Raw genomic sequence first — 20,570 nt, 5'->3', positions numbered from 1 at the left:
GTAGCTCGTCATCCCTACAATGGCTTCCGTTTCTACGATTGTGAAAATGAACTGGCGTAATGGGGAGATAATTTTGACGAAGTAGGATCCTGACTGTAAGGTGGTCAGTGTGAGTTTTAGTGAGTGCAATAAAACTTATCATATTTATTAATTATATGAAAATATTTTCGAAACTTTTAAACGTTCAACTAGAAAAAAAACAAATACATATAACACTCAAATTGAAGATGATAAACTATTCGTTTTGGTAGAAATTTGAAAGAGGAAATGCACGGGGCGCAAGATGCTTATAATGAGTTACCTTTCTATACCAGCAGACGTCAGTTCGTCATTTTTGAAACACACCTTTTTTGTAAATAATAAAAGCAGATGTGGTAATATTGCCAATCATACAACTCTCCACCATAGATCAAATGACACAAATTAAAATCAACGACTAAAGATTACTGTACGACCTTCAACAATGAGCAATGCCAATACCGCAGTCAGATGCTATAAAAGACCCCGAAATGACAAAGGTTAAAAAAATTTAAATGAGAAAACTAACGACATAAGGGAGCTACCATTTGATTTTTATGGGGGGGGGGGGGGGGGGGCTAGGATGAAATTTGAAAAAAATAGGCAGGACAGGAGTTTTGAGTAAAAAAAAAAGGCAGGATGAGACACTTGCAAAAAAAAAAGTCAGGACGACAATTTAGGTAAAAAAAAGTCAGGATAAACTAAAAAAAAAAGGCAGGACCGAACAGAGTGAAAAATAAAAAGGCAGGACAACATTTTTCATCCTAGCCCCCCCCCCCCCCCCCCATAAAAATCAAATGGTAGCTCCCTAACTAGTGTACAAAAACATTCATGTACATTTACTGTTATGATAACGTATTACAAAGACATTTCTTTGGGTGTCAAGGCAATAACATAAACTTTGAATAATATGTTTATCAAAATTTGAAATAGAGCTACATGTACAATAAATGGAATCTGGAACGGGATGGTACATGAATATAATTTTTTTGTTGTTGAATGCTATTTCTTGGCAAACCAGAACGTTGACTAAATTTAGACTAAATATGAAATATCCAAACGAACAGATCATTAAGAGTTTCAAAATACTTTTCCCGGAGACAACTATGAAAGTAAAGCCTTAAACAGATTCAGATCAATCTTTTTGTGGCATTCTTTTTTAAAAGTGTCATAATGAAATTTATGAATATGCAATTTCCTGATCAAAATTGGTTTGCATATACTTAAAATTCATTTGACATGAATAATGTCAGATTATCCAGCTATATTTGAACCGAACACTTAATGTCCAGTGGCAAATATGTCATTTTCATTCAAGAAGAGACAAATGCGTCTTTACACGAGATACATGTATATTTAGGCATTGTATTTTTCATTATAGTTTCATAGTGAAATTTACAAGTATGCAATTTCCTCACCAAATTTGGTTTGCATCTACTACAATCTATTTGACATACATAACAGCTATAATGTGTGCATAACATACAGATAATGTAAAATTATCCAGCTATATTTGAACCGAACACTTAATGTCCAGTGGCAAATATGTCATATTCATTTACGGAGAGACAAATACGTTTTTACATAAGATACATGTATATTTTGCATTTCTATGACTAATGACTTCGATTTAACTGTGTTTGCCAGAAATTCATTCGGATACTAAAATCGGATACTAATGATCGAAAATCGGGTAAAAACAAATTACTAGAAACTCATTTAGTTGTATACGTTCCAAAATTTAGATTATAGAGATCAGAAAAAAATTATTGCAGAATGATAAAGTTTTCGTATTCACATGTATTTACCAATGTTATTTCAACTGATCGGGCGGAGCTTACATTTTAATTTGCATGAGGACAGTCGATTTGAAAATGTGTTTGATTACGATGATTGCCGTTATAGTTATTACTGATTTCTAATCACCTATCAGTGACCTCAAAGGAATTTACAAAAGAATGACTGGACAATGCATTGATGGGTGTATCCTAAAACACCTATCTATAGATCGACTGGTTTATTATGAGCGAACTGCATAAACTCCGCCCAGTCAAGTGAAATAAATTGAGTAAATAATGTATCTCAAACCAAAATCGCGGAGGGATACGAATTACGAGGAAAATACACAAAAAATACTCGGAGATTCGGATCACTCCGCAGATTGTAGCTTTTTTTTTATTGTTTTGAAAAAAACGGGCCTATGTGATCCAGACAAAAAAAAGGAATAAAACTATTTCAGATTTAGGCATTTATTTAATCATAAAGAAAAATGGTACATCACAAAACAGAACTAAAGAATTTAAAGATTTTTTCAGACTTTTAACAACAAAAAAATATGTACCGTAAGACACTGTGTCTAAACCACACCGGCAAAATTTGTTCGGACTCGATGGTATCTAACATCGGGCACAATGACGGAACATCAATAGACAGAAGAAAGATATATTTCTCCTTATTTTCTTGTTTTTTTCATGATATCAAAGAATATTTATACATATACAACTATTTTCTAACCTCGAAATTGTTTAATGTCTCGTTAAATTGTTCACATTGTACGAAAAGAAAGGTACGGGAAGAAAGATACTGACACGGAGATTGCAAAACTAGTCATTATGAGCATCTCAATACTTGTATATCTGTGTATGGAACGAAAGAAATGGGTCAAGTCAAAATGGAACTGGCCGGTTTCGTCAATGTTTACCACCCGGTTTCGTCGTAGATTTCACAATGCATAACCCGGTTTGGTCAAATAAAAAAAATAAAAATCGCATTACATTATAATTGATTATTTAACTTCAGCGTTGAAAAGGAGTTTTGTGGGTCGTTGTAAAACAACTTCTTTCACCGGACAACGGCTTATTATTTATATAAGTCTCAGATTCAAATAAATAATAAGCAAAGACTTGAATTCCTACTCTTATAGAAAACAAATATTTTAATTTTACTTTGCATTCCGAAATTTTTTAACAGGAGATTGAGGTTAAAGCTCTCTAAATATGCGTTTTCTATATGAGTTATGGGAAAATATGTTGAACATGTTTAAACTTGAAATTAAAATTTACGGTCTTAAAAATCGAAACACACAATTGATATGTGATTTTCTCGCACAAAAGGATGGGCACCTTTATAAGTAATCTAATCATTCTATGTATGTAATCTTTTCTATCGTCGTTAAAAATAAATCTTCTAAAGGATAAACGTTGACAAGACAAATGTATATGCATGCATAATCGACATTGAAAATGAATGTAGGATTACAACTACCATGCATTAAAATACAATTTATTTACCACTAATTGTAACTATACTGCTATGTACAAATTAGTATAATAGTCTCAGGTCATCGACAAAATTCAATAATAATTATTTTGTTAACATTACTAAAAAAACGGGTATGTACTGTCGCCATTGTGTTAATTATGATGATCGTACACTGACGTTGGTCAATATATTTTGACAATATATACGGACAGATGGATTCAGTTTATTTCAAAGTGGACGTTATTCGAACAGCTTTCACATATCGCCGAGTTTAACAATATTTTGATTATTTTTTGCTTTACAGAATCGTTAAATACATGAATCAATATAGTTTTGGCAACCAAAGGTGGGGTCGGGGGCGTGCAACCTATACGTCTTCCAGATTCGCCACTTATCTTATAAAGTGTATACCGAATTAAAATATTGTAAGAAATGAGAAAACAGGGACACCCGGGAAATCGCCCACCTGTCCGTCTGTCCGTCCTTTCATCCGTCCGTCCGTCCTTTCATCCGTCCGTTCCTCCATCTATCTGTCTGTCCAACATAAACATGTCGCACCGTAACTTGAGGACAGCTTATCTTATTTCTTAAAATTTAACATAGTTATTTCTTATAATGGTCAAACGATCTGTAAACCTTTTAGTGAAAATTAAATCTTTTTGAGTTACAGGAAATGTAAGTGAAACAGGAATGTGGGTTTTTTTAACATGACGCGCCATATCTCAAAAACGAAGTATTATAAATGCATCAAACTTTTCATACTTCTTCGTTATAAAAATCTTTTAAACTTCTGTTTACTTTTTGGTGATGTTTAAAATTTTGGTTTAGAGTATTGATTTTTTTTGGGTAAAACAAAAGGGAGAGGGGTCACTTATTGCGATGTATCTCAAAACCTATTTATGATTATTGTTTAAATTTTACTCACTTCTTATTAATATTTATCTTAAGATCTCTCTACTTTTTGGTGATGATTCAAACTTTTATTTTAGAGTTATTGAGTTTTTTGTAAAAAAAGAATAGAGGTTTTCACATGGTGCGCCCTATCTCAGAAACTATTTCTGATTATTGCATACAACTTCACTCAAGAGACGACGGGCGTATCATGCGGTCATGGCGCAGCTGTTTATTGCCAATTATGGTACAAAATTCCCCTCTTTGACAAATTTAAAATTAGTTTGAAGTTAAGTGAAATAAGGGATACACCTTTCATTAGGAAAATGTGTATTACCATAATTACCTATGTCCAAACGTGCCCGTTTAAAATAGATTTTAACACGCCAAGTTTACTTTACAATAAATATATATTTAAATTCTCGAAAGACAATGTTAAGATCCGTGTAAACGTTTCTTTTTATTAATTTGTTTTGTGTGTTTAAAAAAACAAACCGGGTGATATATATAGACGAAACCGGGTGATTGTGTAGTAAACAACATTGACGAAACCGGTTTATTTTAATTTGACATGACCCTTTTCTTTCGTTCCATACACAGAAATACAAGTATTAAGATTCTTTTAATAACTAAATTTGCAATCTTCGTGTCAGTATCTATCTGCCCGTACCTTTCTTTCCGTACAATGTGAACAATTTAACGAGAAATTAAACAATTTCGAGGCAAGGTTCACTCAATTCGTCATTTTGACATGCATTTTTACTTATTTATCCGTTAATATAGAACAGTTGTAGAAAGTATTGCATATCACAATAGAAAATAGTTGTATATGTTTATATATTCTTTGATATCATGAAAAAAATAAGAAAATAAGGAGAAATATATCTTTCTTCCGTCTATTGATGTTCCGTCATTGTGCCCGATGTTAGATACCATCGAGTCCGAACAAATTTTACCGGTGTGGTTTAGACACAGTGTAAGAAACAGTCCGTAAGAATACAGAATCTCCCTTAAAACGTGAAGTTTGACAAACAAACAAACAACAGACCAAGACAAATAACATAAACTACAAACCCCTCTATTTTTAAGAAAATAACAAAATCGTACAAGAAAAAAAAAAAAAAAAGAGACATGAAAAAAACATGAAACACGAAATATCATATAAAAAAGTAAATAATAAATCAAATAACAGGAAAAAGATAGGACAAAAATGAACGAAAACTATCAAGATAAAAAAAAAATATTTCCATTTTAATTAAGAAAGTGTAATCTGAATAAAAATACAAGTCAATCGCAACTCGTGTGCAAACTAAGGCAAAGCAAACAATAATACGTATGTTTACGCATACCCTTCCTTCCCTAATTGTCAATGCTTACCTCAACACCTTTTATGCAATTTTAGAACAAGCACTGTTAAAGTCAGACTAGTTCCTTAGAAGTAATCGGCTAAAAAAAAACTTGTATAAAAAAATAATACTACCTATTACATTTTTATTGTACCTACCCTACATTTTCAGCACGTAAGCGGAAACACATATATATTATTTCGTTTGGCCTAACACAATCAGAGATCTATTATATTTTAATAATTGATTTGCAAATAGATTTGTTTCCTTCCTGTAATTAAATCCGTGCACAGCATGCTTCCAAAGGGTAGATTCATTCGTCACAACTCGGCTGAGTAGCAGATTACCCGAGGATTGCCAAATGAGCTAGTGTGTTACTATTTGATACACATATCTCTAGTTGTTTTCCAGGACAACGGACTTGAAGAACATACAGGTAAGACAGTCTTAATTATAAGGTCTACGAAAATAGGTGCACTTTTAAAATGCAATTTTAAATAAATAGTATTAAGAAAATCAATCATATCAAGCCTTCACATATGGTTTATGTTTAAAAGAAGGGGTGGGGGTGTTTTTATTCGTAAATTAAAAGAAACCAGTCATAGCGTACAGTAATTCAGTGTCTTTGGGTTGAACTTTATTTTTCATTTATGTTTACATTTGCATTTAAATATATAGAAAAGAAAGGAATACTCCGTGACTTTTGTACAGGTTGGGCTCGAGTCAGGTATTCCAACTTTTCCTGATTTGTGCCTTTATTCCTAAGAGAGGGCAGACATAACAAGTAATTGGTTAATTATACTGCTATTCAGGTATAATCCAGCATTTGACTTGAAGTGAGAAAATAGGGGTTAGAAAATTATCCAAATGAAAAACATGTATGTATAATCCAACGGGTCAAACAAGGATGTACTTCATATATTTAAATTTACGTTTACAATTACTCAAGGATCCCGACCCTAAACCTTGGAGGGAACCGACTCCCGAGGAGCAATACATAGAAAGTTAGTAACGGCCGGTAAGGTTCATCATAACATATAGACAATTGTGGCTATATATTCACCTCAAAGTCCAATTTCCCATGCAGAGTTAGCGGTCCTTTATCTCTCTCTGAGAGAATTTGGAGATTGCTACTAAAAGCTAGTAACTTTTGTATATCTAGTGGATGCCGGGCATCAAAGCTTTTAAACTGCACAGGTAGTCTGTACAGAGTAGTTTTTAGGGGTAATACGGGCATGGCCATATTTGTCTATTTGTTTTCATGAACCGTATGTAAAATATGCGACCTTTGATAGCAACCATTTAATTTCGAAAAGGGAAAAGAGGGGGGTTTAGTTTTTCGACGCTTTCAAATTTAAGGTTCATCATAAGGAATTGAAAAATATGGCCGTGTTTACACCTCCAAAATTACTATGAGTACAGACAAACTGGTACATCCAGGAAAGTTTTAAGGCATGGCAGGAACTAGATATATAAAAGTTATATGAAGTCTACGTTTCAGAAAATTAAAAACTTACCTGGATTTTGATGTTCATTTTTTTCCAGTCTGCAGAAGATAGCAAAATAAACAAACACCCGAGTTTCATTTGATACGGCCAACTCAGTTACACAGTTTAAACCTGTTAAATAACCTATTGTTTACAGGTGTCTATTGTCCATCTATTGTCCATTTAAATCAATACTACTCACAACATTGATTTTATGAGGAGAGCTTCTCAATCGTTTTCACTACTTAGTTAATGTTTGCACCTTCTGCAGGAACGAAAAAAAAATGGATAGCAAAATATGGAACGCCACGACTGCCTTATGTTAATAATCAGCAGTATACGCAGTGTTCACAGCATTATATGAAGTGATCACAGCATTATATGAAGTGATCACAACATTATATGAAGTGATCACAGCATTATAAGCAGTGTTCACAGCATTATATGCAGTGTTCACAACATTATATGAAGTGCTCACAACATTATATTAAGTGCTCACAACATTATATTAAGTGCTCACAACAACATTATATTAAGTGTTCACAACATTATACGTTTTTTGTTGTATGATGAGATTGATGTATGATGAGATTTATGAATGATGAGATCATTCGGTAAACTTCGTTTTTTAGCGGAAATTACCGAATCCATAATTGGTAAATAACGGTAATGCCCAGCAAACAAATTTAAAAAGTTATTAAAATCATGTTATCATAAGGTAGCATGCAATATTTAAAACTGATTGAAATAAGTAAGGAAAAGATGAAACTGAGAGGTGAATGATTGAAGTAGTTCTGTTCGTCGTAAGAAATACGAATGGCAAAATGTAAGTTAAATAATAAAAAGTTTATTTAATGAAATATCGTAGGAAAATTTGTATGATATATTCTCGAGTTCATTTCCTACTGAAGAAATTTAGCAAGGTGCCACTTTATAGTCCGTACTCAGTTTTAAAAAGCTTAATTACCTTTTAAATAAAACAGTCAGCTTTCTATAACACATAGGTGCCATATTACGCTAGCTTATATATGTCATGATAGAGTCATTTTTATCATCGATTTTCAGAATTTGGCATTTTTACATGAATAAGTATCTAACAGATATGGAAAATGCAGTTTAAAGCATTTCACTGTAGGTGTTAAACATAACTTTACATCAATTATTCCATTTTTTTACAAGCTTTTTAGCACGGCAAGTACTAAGATTGTCTTCTAAATATGATCAGCAGTCTTATATAGAAATTTAAACTTTCATAGAAAAATTTACCCTTTCAAGACCCTGTTTAACATTTTCATTTAAAGTTATCATCTCTTATGAAAATTGAGTTTGTGGGGATGAATAAAACATTTACTACGTTTGTTCGTCAGTTTGCACGGTACATACATGTATATAATATTATATAAAAGTGGTATGCTTGCCAATGAAACAACTTTCCACAAGAGACAAAATGACATCACAGAAATTTTAAACAGCTAAACGGCCACAGTACGACCTTCAACAATGAGGAAAGCCCATACCGGATAGTCAGCTATAGAAGGCCCCGAAATGATAAACGAAAAATATTCCTAATTTATGTACAAACAAACGATCGAAAAACTGACATGTATATACATGTAACACATTAATTAACAAACGACAACCACTAAAATAAAGGCTCCTCCTGACTTGGGACGGCCACATATATGCAAAATGTGGCGGGTTTTAACATGTTAGCGGGATGTTGGTATCCTCCCTCTAACCTGGGACAGTGGCGTAACAGAACAACATAAGAACGAACTATGAAAATCAGTTGTAAAAGGCTTGTTAGTTTTCTCGTTTGAATTGTTTTACATGGTCGTATCGGGGCCTTTTATAGCTGACTATGCGGTATGGGATTTGCTCATTGTTGAAGGCCGTACAGTGACCTATAGTTGTTAATGTTAGTGTCATTTTGGTATTTTGTGGATAGTTGTCTCATTGGCAATCATACCACATCTTCTTTTTTATATTAACTCATTAGATGGGTACAAATATAAATACATATGATCTAACAAGAAAATAGAGTGAACGTGCATGTGGGCGGGTACTTGTATATCCCAACAATAAAAAGACACTATAAGTACTGATCTGAGAGTATATATAACTAATATAGTACCATGCTGTTGATTAAAAATAACATCACTCCAGACCCTTTTGTTTTCCACATAATTAATATTGCCAATAATTAAGAAGTTCCGGGTCGAATCGATACCAATAATATATTCACCTGTTAACTATTACATTATCTGTACGTTCCGCATCTGACAGGAGTACCACGAAACGCTGTATTTAAGATTTTGCTATATACACGGGTCGTAATCACAGGGTTGAAACTACTACTTAATTCAATCATTGTCACATTGTTCCCGATTGTAGTACTTTAATCAGTATGACTTTTTAAGATGACAATACGAATAATAAAAATCTGGACTTAAAATAAGGCGTATAGGTACAGCATGTACAGTTTTCAATTTGTTAGACGTAAAACAGCGAATCAAAGATTCAATTTTATTCATAACTCATAAAGGACAAAGCTGTTGATTAAAAAATACTCCTTTCCAGATACTTTTGTTTTCCAAACAAAATCAATAATACCAATATTAAATTGACAAGTTCCAGGTCGACGGGTTCAAACAAAAAGATGTTAAAAGCAGAGAAAACTTCATCTTATAATCGGCATGACTCAAGTTATCAGATGACAATACCAATACTAAAATAAGGCTTACGCATAGTTATATTCTTTAATTCAGTCACAGACCCGCGATATCACGGAGTGTTCTAGTAAATATATATACATACTAAGTTGTGAATATGGTGAAACTAATCCTCAAAATAAGTTTAAAATGCCCTGGTGTAGAATAAACTTGGGTTAAATTGATCATACTTCTTAATTTACTTATTTCAATCCGTTTTAAATATTGTATACTGCCTTAATGATCACATATATAATTTTGTTTGCTGGGCATTAATTTACCGTAATTTACCAATTATGGATTCGGTAATTTCCGCTAAAAACGAAGTTTACCGAATGATCTCATCATTCATAAATCTCATCATACATCAATCTCATCATACAACAAAAAACGTATAATGTTGTGAACACTTAATATAATGTTGTGAGCACTTAATATAATGTTGTGAGCACTTCATATAATGTTGTGAACACTGCATATAATGCTGTGAGCACTGCATATAATGCTGTGATCACTTTATATAATGTTGTGAGCACTACATATAATGCTGTGATCACTTCATATAATGCTGTGAACACTGCGTATAATGCTGATTATTAACATAAGGCAGTCGTGGCGTTCCATAGCAAAATCTAGAAAAGTTTATAATTTTCTGAAACATAAAATGCATTTAAAATTTATATATCTAGTTCCTGCCATCCCTTAAAACTGTTGCAGGTGTATAGGTTAGTCTGTACTCAGAGTAAAATTTGGGGTGTAAATACGGCCATTTTAGCCAAAAGGTTATGATGAACCTTAACACTTAGTCTATTAGGAATCGTGGGGCAACTCTGGATTCAGATTTTTTTTTCGTCATCTGCTTGACCACAATATTTTTTCTTCTTTATCAAATTGAGGATTAGAGTATTCTTTTCACCCCACCTCTTTCTCTTCCACTTTGAAGTTAAATGGTCGTTCCATTATGATCAGTGGAAATCGGATCCACGTTTTTCCTACACAATGGATCAAACTTTAATTTCACTAAGGGAGCTACCATTTGATTTTTATGGGGGGGCTAGGATGAAAAATTTTGTCCTGCATTTTTTTTTAGCTGTAATCTCTGTCCAGCCTTTTTATTTTTCACTCTGTTCGGTCCTGCCTTTTTTTTTAGTTTATCCTGACTTTTTTTACCTAAATTGTCGTCCTGACTTTTTTTTTTGCAAGTGTCTCATCCTGACTTTTTTTTTTACTCAAAACTCCTGTCCTGCCTATTTTTTTCAAATTTCATCCTAGGGAAAATGGCGACCGTCAATTTATTATAGTACAATGCAGTAAGGGACGACATCAAAAGTTCAATGTAGGATAAAAAACTTAATTCACATAGTTTTTTCGCTGACCCCCCTACCCCCTTCTTAACTTAATATGGGAAAAATTGATTTACCTATTTGGATATATGTAAAATCGATTTTAGATTAACAAAACTTGCAGCAATGTTGACCCCCCCCCCACCCCCAAACTATTCGATTTAAGTTTTTTATCCTACATCGATCTTTTGATGTCATCCCTAAAATGAGATGAAAATCGGTCTGATAATAGCACTATTTTGACAATTTCGGCTATGCTATAGCCTTACTAGATTTTAAATTGTTTATTTATTTCTTTTTTTAGGAAAGAATTCCAGTAATGGCCAAATTGAGCTTAGACTTTTTAGTGTTGCTGGTAGTACTAGAAGGTACACATTTGATATCTTTAATAGTTATCCCATAAGGACGCGGTGTGTCAGTGTAAGATCACCCCGATGGCCGGAGGCCAGAGGGTGATCTAACACTGACACACCAAGTCCGACTGGGATAACTATTTTACATCCCAGCTGTTTTAGATTAGACGAAAAACCATTTACAATTCATAAAATCTAGTTTAGAACGCCACACAACCATAACAATTTACTTTATATATTACTTTATGATGTATACCCTTTTTGACCCCCAAACACGATGAGTAGATATCAAAAAATGTTAACTCGCCCCAATTGCCAATCGGCCCACGCTATATCGCCACTTTATAAAAATATCGTCCCAATCTTGTTTACCGACTTGCCCCACTTTGAAAAAGTGTAAAATCAAATTGAACAATCAGTCTGAAAACTCACAAATTAACGTAAAAGGTTAAAACCCTACTGAATAAAGGTTTGACAACTCGCCCCACTAATAAAAATATCTTGCTTCCTTTAAGTATGTCAAATCACTAATATTTCGTATCAAGTCGTCCTGGTGTAGTGGTATGTGTCGTGGCTTGATATGCTAAAGGTCTTGAGTTCGAATCCCAGCCTATCTAGTGGATTTTTTCTACGTGAATTTTGATAGATAGTCTTTACCGTAAAATTAATTATAAGTTTTATAGTGGATTTGACATTCCCGCCAAAATGTTACAGAACAAAGGAAAGCATGCATAACAAAGAAACTCAAACTAGGGTGATCTGGCAGGGGTGATCCGGCTCAGATCACCCCTGTTAGAACAAAGGAGCTGGGATGTAATCCTAGTTATTATATATTTTTCAAAAGGGGTAGTATATTAAGGAAGACAATTAAACAAAACTAGTCGAAGACTAATTTTCTGTGTTAATAATGATTTTATGTAAACGTCCAATTAGACAATTTTTTTAAAATGCAAAAAAGTGACACCATTTCTGGTCACAAAATACGTGTTTCTATTGATCACCGTTTCAGAATCTGATAAAAGCTGAATTAATGTTATATTTTCAAAAGTGTACACCAAAATGATATGATAGGTTTGAGCATTAATCAACAATAGATACTCAACCAATGACGTAACATAAGTTATTTTTATTTTGGTGTACAACCAACGAGAATTTCCAAAGTCCTTTTAATTTAGAGACCTGAAATTTGAGAACATAAAAAAAGAACCCTTGAATATAATAGGGATAACCTGAAAATAGCAAAAATAAGTTTAATAGTCACGATCACAAGACACAATTATGTGTATGAGCTGATAAACAAAACGCTGTCAGCCAATCAGAAGAAGTGTTACATTCAAAATTAAATTATATAGGAATAACCTGATAATACCAAAAATAGGTTTAATAGTTAAATGTTGCTATATAATTGTCAATAATGGACAAATGATGATGATGTTTACATTTTTTTTTTAGCTTTAGCAGAAACTTAAGATAGCAGGACAATAATATTTTCGTATAACCTAAAGATTTTCTTTCCTTTTGTTTATGAATTTTGCTATATATTCGGAATCCTCTGCCTTGGAGTCATAAAACTTTCGAGTCAGTTTTTTGTACTCATACTCCAAATTCAACCAAGCAAAATGTTGGATTTCATGTTTCGAGCATGATTTTTGTACTCCGAGCACTGAGCAAAGTTTTATGACTTCAACCCCCTGGTTGTATCCATGCACAGCCATTAAAAAAATCCGCTAACCCCAGGCCTACTTTTATTTTCACAATTTTATTGCATATAGTTTTAAAAAGCCATATTTGAAAATCCAAAAAATTCCTTGTTATTTTTTCATCAATCTCTAAAGAAAATGGGTGCCAATTTTACATTATGTACATGTAGGTAAGGGGGGGGGGGGAATATTTCAAGCCAATTTTCAATTTAAGTAATTTGTAACAAAATCCCTTACTGAATAATTAAACAGTAATTATACATCGATTACGCTCGTTAAAATAAAAAAAAAACGTCACAACAGACACGGGAATAGCGAACTAGTTGTGAAATACAAGCACCGTAAGATGGTGCCAAAGGAACATCACCATTCAAAAAGGGAAAATTAACAACAGAGAACGAAAAATAGTCCCTTGTGTCGTAAATTTTAGTTATTACAGTTTAAATTTGATTAATTTAATGCAAGTTCCTCTGGGTAAAAGATTAAAACTATGAAAAAAATATCTAGTACATGTTTTTTATATTTTTCTTATATTTTTTAAAACTATTTGAAATAAAAATTAGGAAAAAAAGTAGGTCTTAGCGGTCAGTTTTTTTTCTGGACACTAGATGGATAAAACAAGAGGATTCCGAATATGTGACAAACATTCAAATAAAATAGAATCGAACATCCGTAGTACTGTAGTGTTTGTTCTAACTCTTAAAAGAAAAATGAAAAGTACAGAAAGAAGTTTTTAAAAAAGGCCATGTAGGGTTAGCAGGAACCCACTGGTTATTTTTGTCATGCCTTATACAATTTTGATGTAATGGCTGTGCATGTTTTTCTTGTAGGGTTAATTTCCAACTCTGTAGGCTTGGATCCAGCCACTATAAGCGCAATTGTTACAGTCGCTGGTACTGTTATTTCATCTGGTTCTAGTATGTCGTCAAGTCCTAATGACTATAAAGTTGTCTGTGCCATCGAGGTTGAAAACTGGACAAGGTTTACTCTTGAAGACCCACATTCTACTATGGGGATGGGGCGTCTGCAGTCTTCGCCAGTATTGATAAGACCAGGTTCAAGAGAACAGTTTGTGAGTATTTTGTTTTTGCAAATTTCAATAACTATTGTATGAATTTGAAACAATATACATGTACATTATGTGCATGAACGAAATTGACACATGTTTAAGGTACGTTTCTCTCAAATGTACACTCTGAGAGGGCTGTGATTATTTACTTTACACGAAATGTACTCCAATAGTTTCATATTATTTTATTTTGGCATATTCTATACGTGTGTTTAGTTAGATTAAATACTGACGGATTTTAGAAACGCACCACTCGATTAGATTTTTAGGTTTTCGTTTTGAAATACATATTACACATTAAAACGAAGTTAGATATAAAGTGAAGTAAGTAAGTGAACACATCTTGTTTTTTACATTTTTCATTTCGGGGCCTTTTATAGCCGACTATGCGGTATGGGCTTTGCTCACTGTTGAAAGCCGTACTGTGACCTGTAGTTGTTAATTTCCGAGTCATTTGGTCTCTTGTGGAGAGTTGTCTCATCAACAATCATACCGCATCTTCTTTTTTATCCACAAGTCGACATGGTTTACTTGATTTGAATGTTTTTTTTTATTATTTTCTGAGTATTTTAACGGATTTGAGATACTAAACAAACAATGTAATTTTACTCGCACTTTTTTAATAATGCATTTACATGTATGAGTGAATCCGATTATTTGAGTAAAGACCAGTGGCAATTATTTCTGTGTACGTCCAGTCGATTCGGGAAGACCTTTTCAAATAAATTAGGTGTACGGCAAAGATAATGCTTTGCGTCTGGGTAAAGGGCTAGAAAAGCTACGTTAAGGTTTTTTTTATAACAAATAAATATATCAAGTTTAGACAAATAGAACAGAACAGAACAGAACATATTTTATTTCCAATTAAGGGCCCACAAGGGGCATACAGAGCATACATGAATAAGGCAAAAGAATATTGATTTGCATAGATACATAGATACAAACATTTTTTTACATACAGTTACAATACAATTACTAACTCATATTCACTTTAATAAATTTACCAACAGCATTAAGGACCTGATTGTCTTCACAGTTTAATAAATAAATAAATTTCTGCTGATTATCAAGTATAGAAAAATTCGGAATTCTTTGGCAAACAAAGTCAAAGAGAGCATCTCTATCCGATTTAAAATTTTCACAGTTAGTTAAAAAATGGATTTCATCTTCAACACAGCCAGAGGAGCATTTTTTGCAAATTCTTTCATTTCGTGGAATATTTGAAAAACGACCAACTTCAATTTGAAGCTTATGAGCAGAAATACGTAATTTACATATTATAGATCTTCTAAAATCAAAGTTCTTAATTAAAGAAAGATAATTTTCATAACCAAAATTCTGCTTAAATTTCACATAATTAAACAGTTTTCCATCAGAAGCTTTATTTTGGCTAGCATACCAATTGCTAATATATTTAGTGTGAATTAATTTACTAGATATGTTCAAAAATTTATATTGTCCGAAATGTTTTACTTCTTGTTTAATTTCAAAAACTTCTAATACTTTTTTAACAAATGAGAACCAAGAAGTTATGTTAGATTTGTGAAGCTCTTGGCTGCATTGATAAGCATCTTTCAATAGACTGAATTCAGTTGTAAGATTTTCAAATCTATACCAGTATTTTACAATTGACTTTACAATATCATAATGTAAGGGGAAACGTCCCAGTTCTGATAATACAGCAAAATTGACACTCCTTTTGTGTACACCAAGTATAAATTTAGAAAATTTAAGATGGAGATTCTCACACTTAAGATTTTTAAAAACATTTTCAAGATTAAATAAGGAAGACTGTAATTTATTACAAGAGACATTATAACCTCCCCATACCTCTGAATTATATAACAGAATGGGTATGATCAAAAATATGAACACAAGATTTTATTCCAGGAGACAAATTGATAAAATCCTTTCTAAGTTTATAGTAGGCCTTAAGAGCCTTATTATAAAGTTCAGTTTTAGCTAGATGAAAACTTCCAGATGCAGTAAAGTGAACACCTAAATATTTGTAATGAGCGACACAGTCAATCAAGTTATTCTGCAGTCGAAAATTTGCCTGAATTTTCCTTCCAGCCTTATTAAAAATTATGACTTTAGTCTTTCTAATATTAACTTTCAGACACCTGCAGTCAGCACAATATTTTTCTAGCTGATCAAGTCTACTTTGAAGCCCTGTGGCTGATGTTGACATAATCACAATATCATCCGCATACATCAAACAATTTAATTTCTCTGAGTGCAGGGAAACTGCATCCAGACAGGAGTCAAGATAAGATGGGAAGTCATTTATAAAAATTTTAAATAATGAAAGACTCAAGTTGTCTCCTTGTCTTACACCTAATTTAATGCTAAAAGGGTCAGTGAGAGAAGCTCCAACTTATTTCTGTAAAGAACTTTATCATATTGTTATTGATATCATTTTTTTTCAACAATCGTTTCTTTTTTAAATATACATATAAAAACAGTTGTAAATGCTTAGTTTTGTGTACACTTAACCTACACAAGGCCTACATTGACCATCGACTGCATATAGACAAAACATAATTTAAACTACATGTAAACGTTGAGTTTTATCAATGGGAACGTAATTGTGTTTATACTGCACTCGTTCTATTTGAGCAGTCAAAATGCGTTGACTGTATATTTCTATGTCATATACAGTCACTGACCTGATATCACGTTTCCTCATGAATATTTAAATAGAAATTGCCGAAATTGTAATTAATTATGCATACGACCTATTCAACCTGTTCTTGATTTCAATGTATACAACGACTCAAACTATTTCTTTTTTAGAAGAAAAAAATATTTCACCTAAATTATTATGTTTTATGCTTATTGTTGATATTTTAGTTCATTCTCAAACAATTCCTACACCACCGATTAAGGGTTTCACCAGGAAATGTACACATTTCTCCGCCTGCATGATATGAGGCCTTTTTATAAAAGGGGGTTTCCCACAATATTCAAATCAAATAATAAAATTAACACATTAAACAACAATTGAACATGTTGTTTTTAGATTGCAGTATAAAGACAATAATAGTGCATTGACTTGACATATCAACGATATAAGGATTCGGCACGAAACGGGGAAAATGCTCGGCATAGCCTCGCTTTCCCTGTTTCTAAGCCTCATCCTTATATCGTTGATATGTCAAGTCAATGCACTTTTATTGTCTATTTAGTTTGCGTGTGAGTTACACTAACACAACACCGAGTTTAGATAGATAGCTCACAAGTCGTCATTGTTTACTTGAACATATATAGTTTAATGTATTGTAGATAGCTCACAAGTCGTCATGGTTTACTTCAACATATATTTTAATGTATTGTAGATAGCTCACAAGTCGTCATGGTTTACTCCAGCATATATTGTGATGTATTGTAGATAGCCCACAGGTCGTCATTGTTTACTTGAACATATGTTTTAATGTATTGTAGATGTCCAACAAATCACGATGGTTTACTTCAAAAAATGTTTTAAATAAACTTATCATAAATACCAGGACTAAATTTTGTATATACGTCAGACGCGCGTTTCACCTACAAAAGACTCATCAGTGACGCTCGAACCAATGAAGTTAAAAAGGCCACATAAAGCACGAAGTTGAAGAGCATTGAGGACCAAAATTCCTAAAAGTTTTGCCAAATTCAGCTAAAATAATCTATGCCTGAAGTAGAAAAGCCTTAATATTTCAAAAATTCAATATTTTGTAAACAGTGAATTCATAAATGTAACCATATCAATGATAATTCTTGTCAGCACAAAAAGTGTATTGTAGATAGCCCATTAGTCGTCATGGTTTGCCTCAACATATATTTTAATGTATTGTAGATAGCCCACAAGTCGTCATGGTTTTCTGGAACCTACGGAGTAGCGTCATGGTTGATAAATGATCGTCGTGCTGTTGTAATGTGGAATTGTCCTTACAGTTTTTGGTGGAGCAAAAATGTGTTAGGAATTGGATTGACGGAATCATTTTATGGCGTTCATCAAAATTGGTTCGGTCAAATGTACAGTGGAAGAAATAGTCAAGGTTTGAATTTTGTGCGAGGCGAATACCGCTATGAAACACCAACAATTAAAATAGCTGATGAGAGATTTGAAATTACTGGTACCATGGGAACCGGTCACAAGACAACAGCGCGTATTGTTATAAGACCTATTAACGACGAAGACCTTGCGCCATCAATTACAAATGAACTCGACAAACAGAAAAAACGTGACACAGAAATAATTAACAAATATAGGTCACCGTAGGGCCTTCAACAATGAGAACAGCCCATACCATATAGTCTGGTTTACATTTTTGTTGTGTTAATCTCACCATGTTCAGTATGAAGTGATATTAGTGTATTTTTATTTTTTACTCAGTTCAAAAGTTTGGGGTGGGGGCAAGGGAGGGGCTCAGTGACCGATAGGTCTTATTAGATTGCTGTATTACTAGCCTGTTTTGCAAATGACAGTTATATTCATCCAATATTGAATGACTAGGATTATCAGGTTCTTCTTTACTGAAGTTCTTTCCCGGCACTTCGGTTTCCTCAACCAATAAAATTTTACCGCCTCGAAATAGCACAACGGTGTTAGAAGTGGCGTTAAAAAAAACAATCAAACGAATATTAAGTTTATTAGTTTAAAAAAAATAATATTCTGTATTATCAAAATGAATAAAAATAATGGTATACACAATTGCCTATGCTTGAGTTACATTTTTGTAAATTCTTATACAGATTATACAGTATGTGTATAAATGCGACTTTTGCAAAATATGAAAAGCCATGATCTGTATATACAATAACCTACAATTCAAAAATTAAAAATCGCACTCACTCTATTATTTGATAAATTTCTCAGAAAACAACTGACATTCCAACTTGCACGTTCTTTAAACTAGTATGTCCTTAATTTTGATTGCCTCCTTTTTTGTTCAAGTTGGTTTGAATATCTTTTACTGATCACCTGTAATTTACCAACAGAAACTACATTGCATTTAAGGTGGCTCGGGACTATTCGACTGCGCATAATTTCACGCATGAATTACAAAAGTATTTGTCGTAAATTCGATATAATTTTTTAAAATATTTTGATTGATTAGAAATGTTAAATCATTGTAGTTATGTGACTAATAGAATATTTTCGTTATTATCCGTATTTGTTAAAGGGTCAAAATGACATTTCACCCATTTTCCCGCCAAAATTTGGGTTTTAAGGGAAAAGATATTTTTTCCTTATCGGTGACCTATGTTTCTTATTGGCTCATTCTTTGAAGCTATATTCCAGCTTTTGATATTACAGTTTTTGGCGAATTGTCATAGAACGTTTTTTTGATATTCCGATAACAATATGTCAAAAACCTCTATTTTCCCTATCATTTCATTGAAAAATGGTCCCTTTTACATACCTGTTTAAAAGTAAAATTTTGAGCTTAAATGGTCCGTGACCCCCTATTTTTTTTCGACCAATTTGATTCATTTTCTTTCGAGAATAAAATAACAAAAAATACGGCACTTCTGATAGAAACTTCGAATAGGCCCAAGCCACCTTAAGATCTGTTTTGAACATTGATTGTTTGTTGTTTCTTGAACATCTTATTCTTATACACCCTAAATTAGTTAATAATGTACATATTCATGTTTTTAGAGAAGTGTATAAATCTAAAGATTAAGGAGATGTGGTGTTGTATGATTATCACGGAGATAACTCGTAACCAAAGTTTAAATGAAGTGGATGAAAGCATTTATTGATAACCGTACGGCCGTTAATGATGAGAAAAACCCATACCGCATGGTTGGGTAAAAAAGGTCCCGCCATGAAAAATCTAAAAAAAATCAAGAAAACTAACGCCCTAATTTGTAACAAAACATTTTACGAAAAACAAAATTGATATGACTGACATGGACCAATGACATCCACTGAACTACAAGCTCTTGACTTAGTATCGGCAAGTACATAATTTGGCGGGGTTACAATGTAACTATGTTTGTGAACGCTCAAACCTACCATTACCTGGTGCTGGTGTAGAAGTACAACGTAAGAACAAACTTTATAACTCAGATGAAAAGGCTCATCACATTGGTACTTTGCGCTAGATAATTTCAGAAATGCTACATTTGTAAAACTTGTCTGGCTACTTTATCTTTATAGTACGGTGACCAAACCCAATATTTTTAAAATTTAATTGTCAAACATACTATATGGCTATATTATATATCATTGGATTCGGAAAAATGAGTACTTTTGGAATATCGATGTCGTCAAAAAGAAATGTGGTAACAGTTTTGCATAAATTAAGGTCAAAGATCAACATACTGTTTTCTTTTTTTCTTTTTATATTTTCAAAATTGAAAGATATCAGCATCATTTTGTATTTAATTTCAAATCAAT

The 20,570-nt window shown here is 32.8% G+C and overlaps 1 protein-coding gene across 1 annotated transcript; it reads left to right on the top strand.

Moving 5' to 3' along the window:
* Nucleotides 1–5,815: 5,815 nt before the first annotated feature.
* On the top strand, nt 5,816–18,844 carry LOC143083575 (tereporin-Ts1-like). Its single transcript, XM_076259839.1, has 4 exons — nt 5,816–5,952; nt 11,362–11,425; nt 13,941–14,182; nt 18,018–18,844. Exons 2-4 carry the CDS (start codon nt 11,377–11,379, stop codon nt 18,441–18,443), a joined length of 717 nt encoding a protein of 238 aa, XP_076115954.1. The 5' UTR covers nt 5,816–5,952; nt 11,362–11,376; the 3' UTR covers nt 18,444–18,844.
* The last annotated feature ends 1,726 nt before the right edge of the window (nt 18,845–20,570 follow it).

Source organism: Mytilus galloprovincialis, chromosome 7, assembly GCF_965363235.1.
Source record: "Mytilus galloprovincialis chromosome 7, xbMytGall1.hap1.1, whole genome shotgun sequence".
NCBI lineage: Eukaryota > Metazoa > Mollusca > Bivalvia > Mytilida > Mytilidae > Mytilus > Mytilus galloprovincialis.
This window is presented reverse-complemented; position numbering and strand designations above follow the sequence as displayed.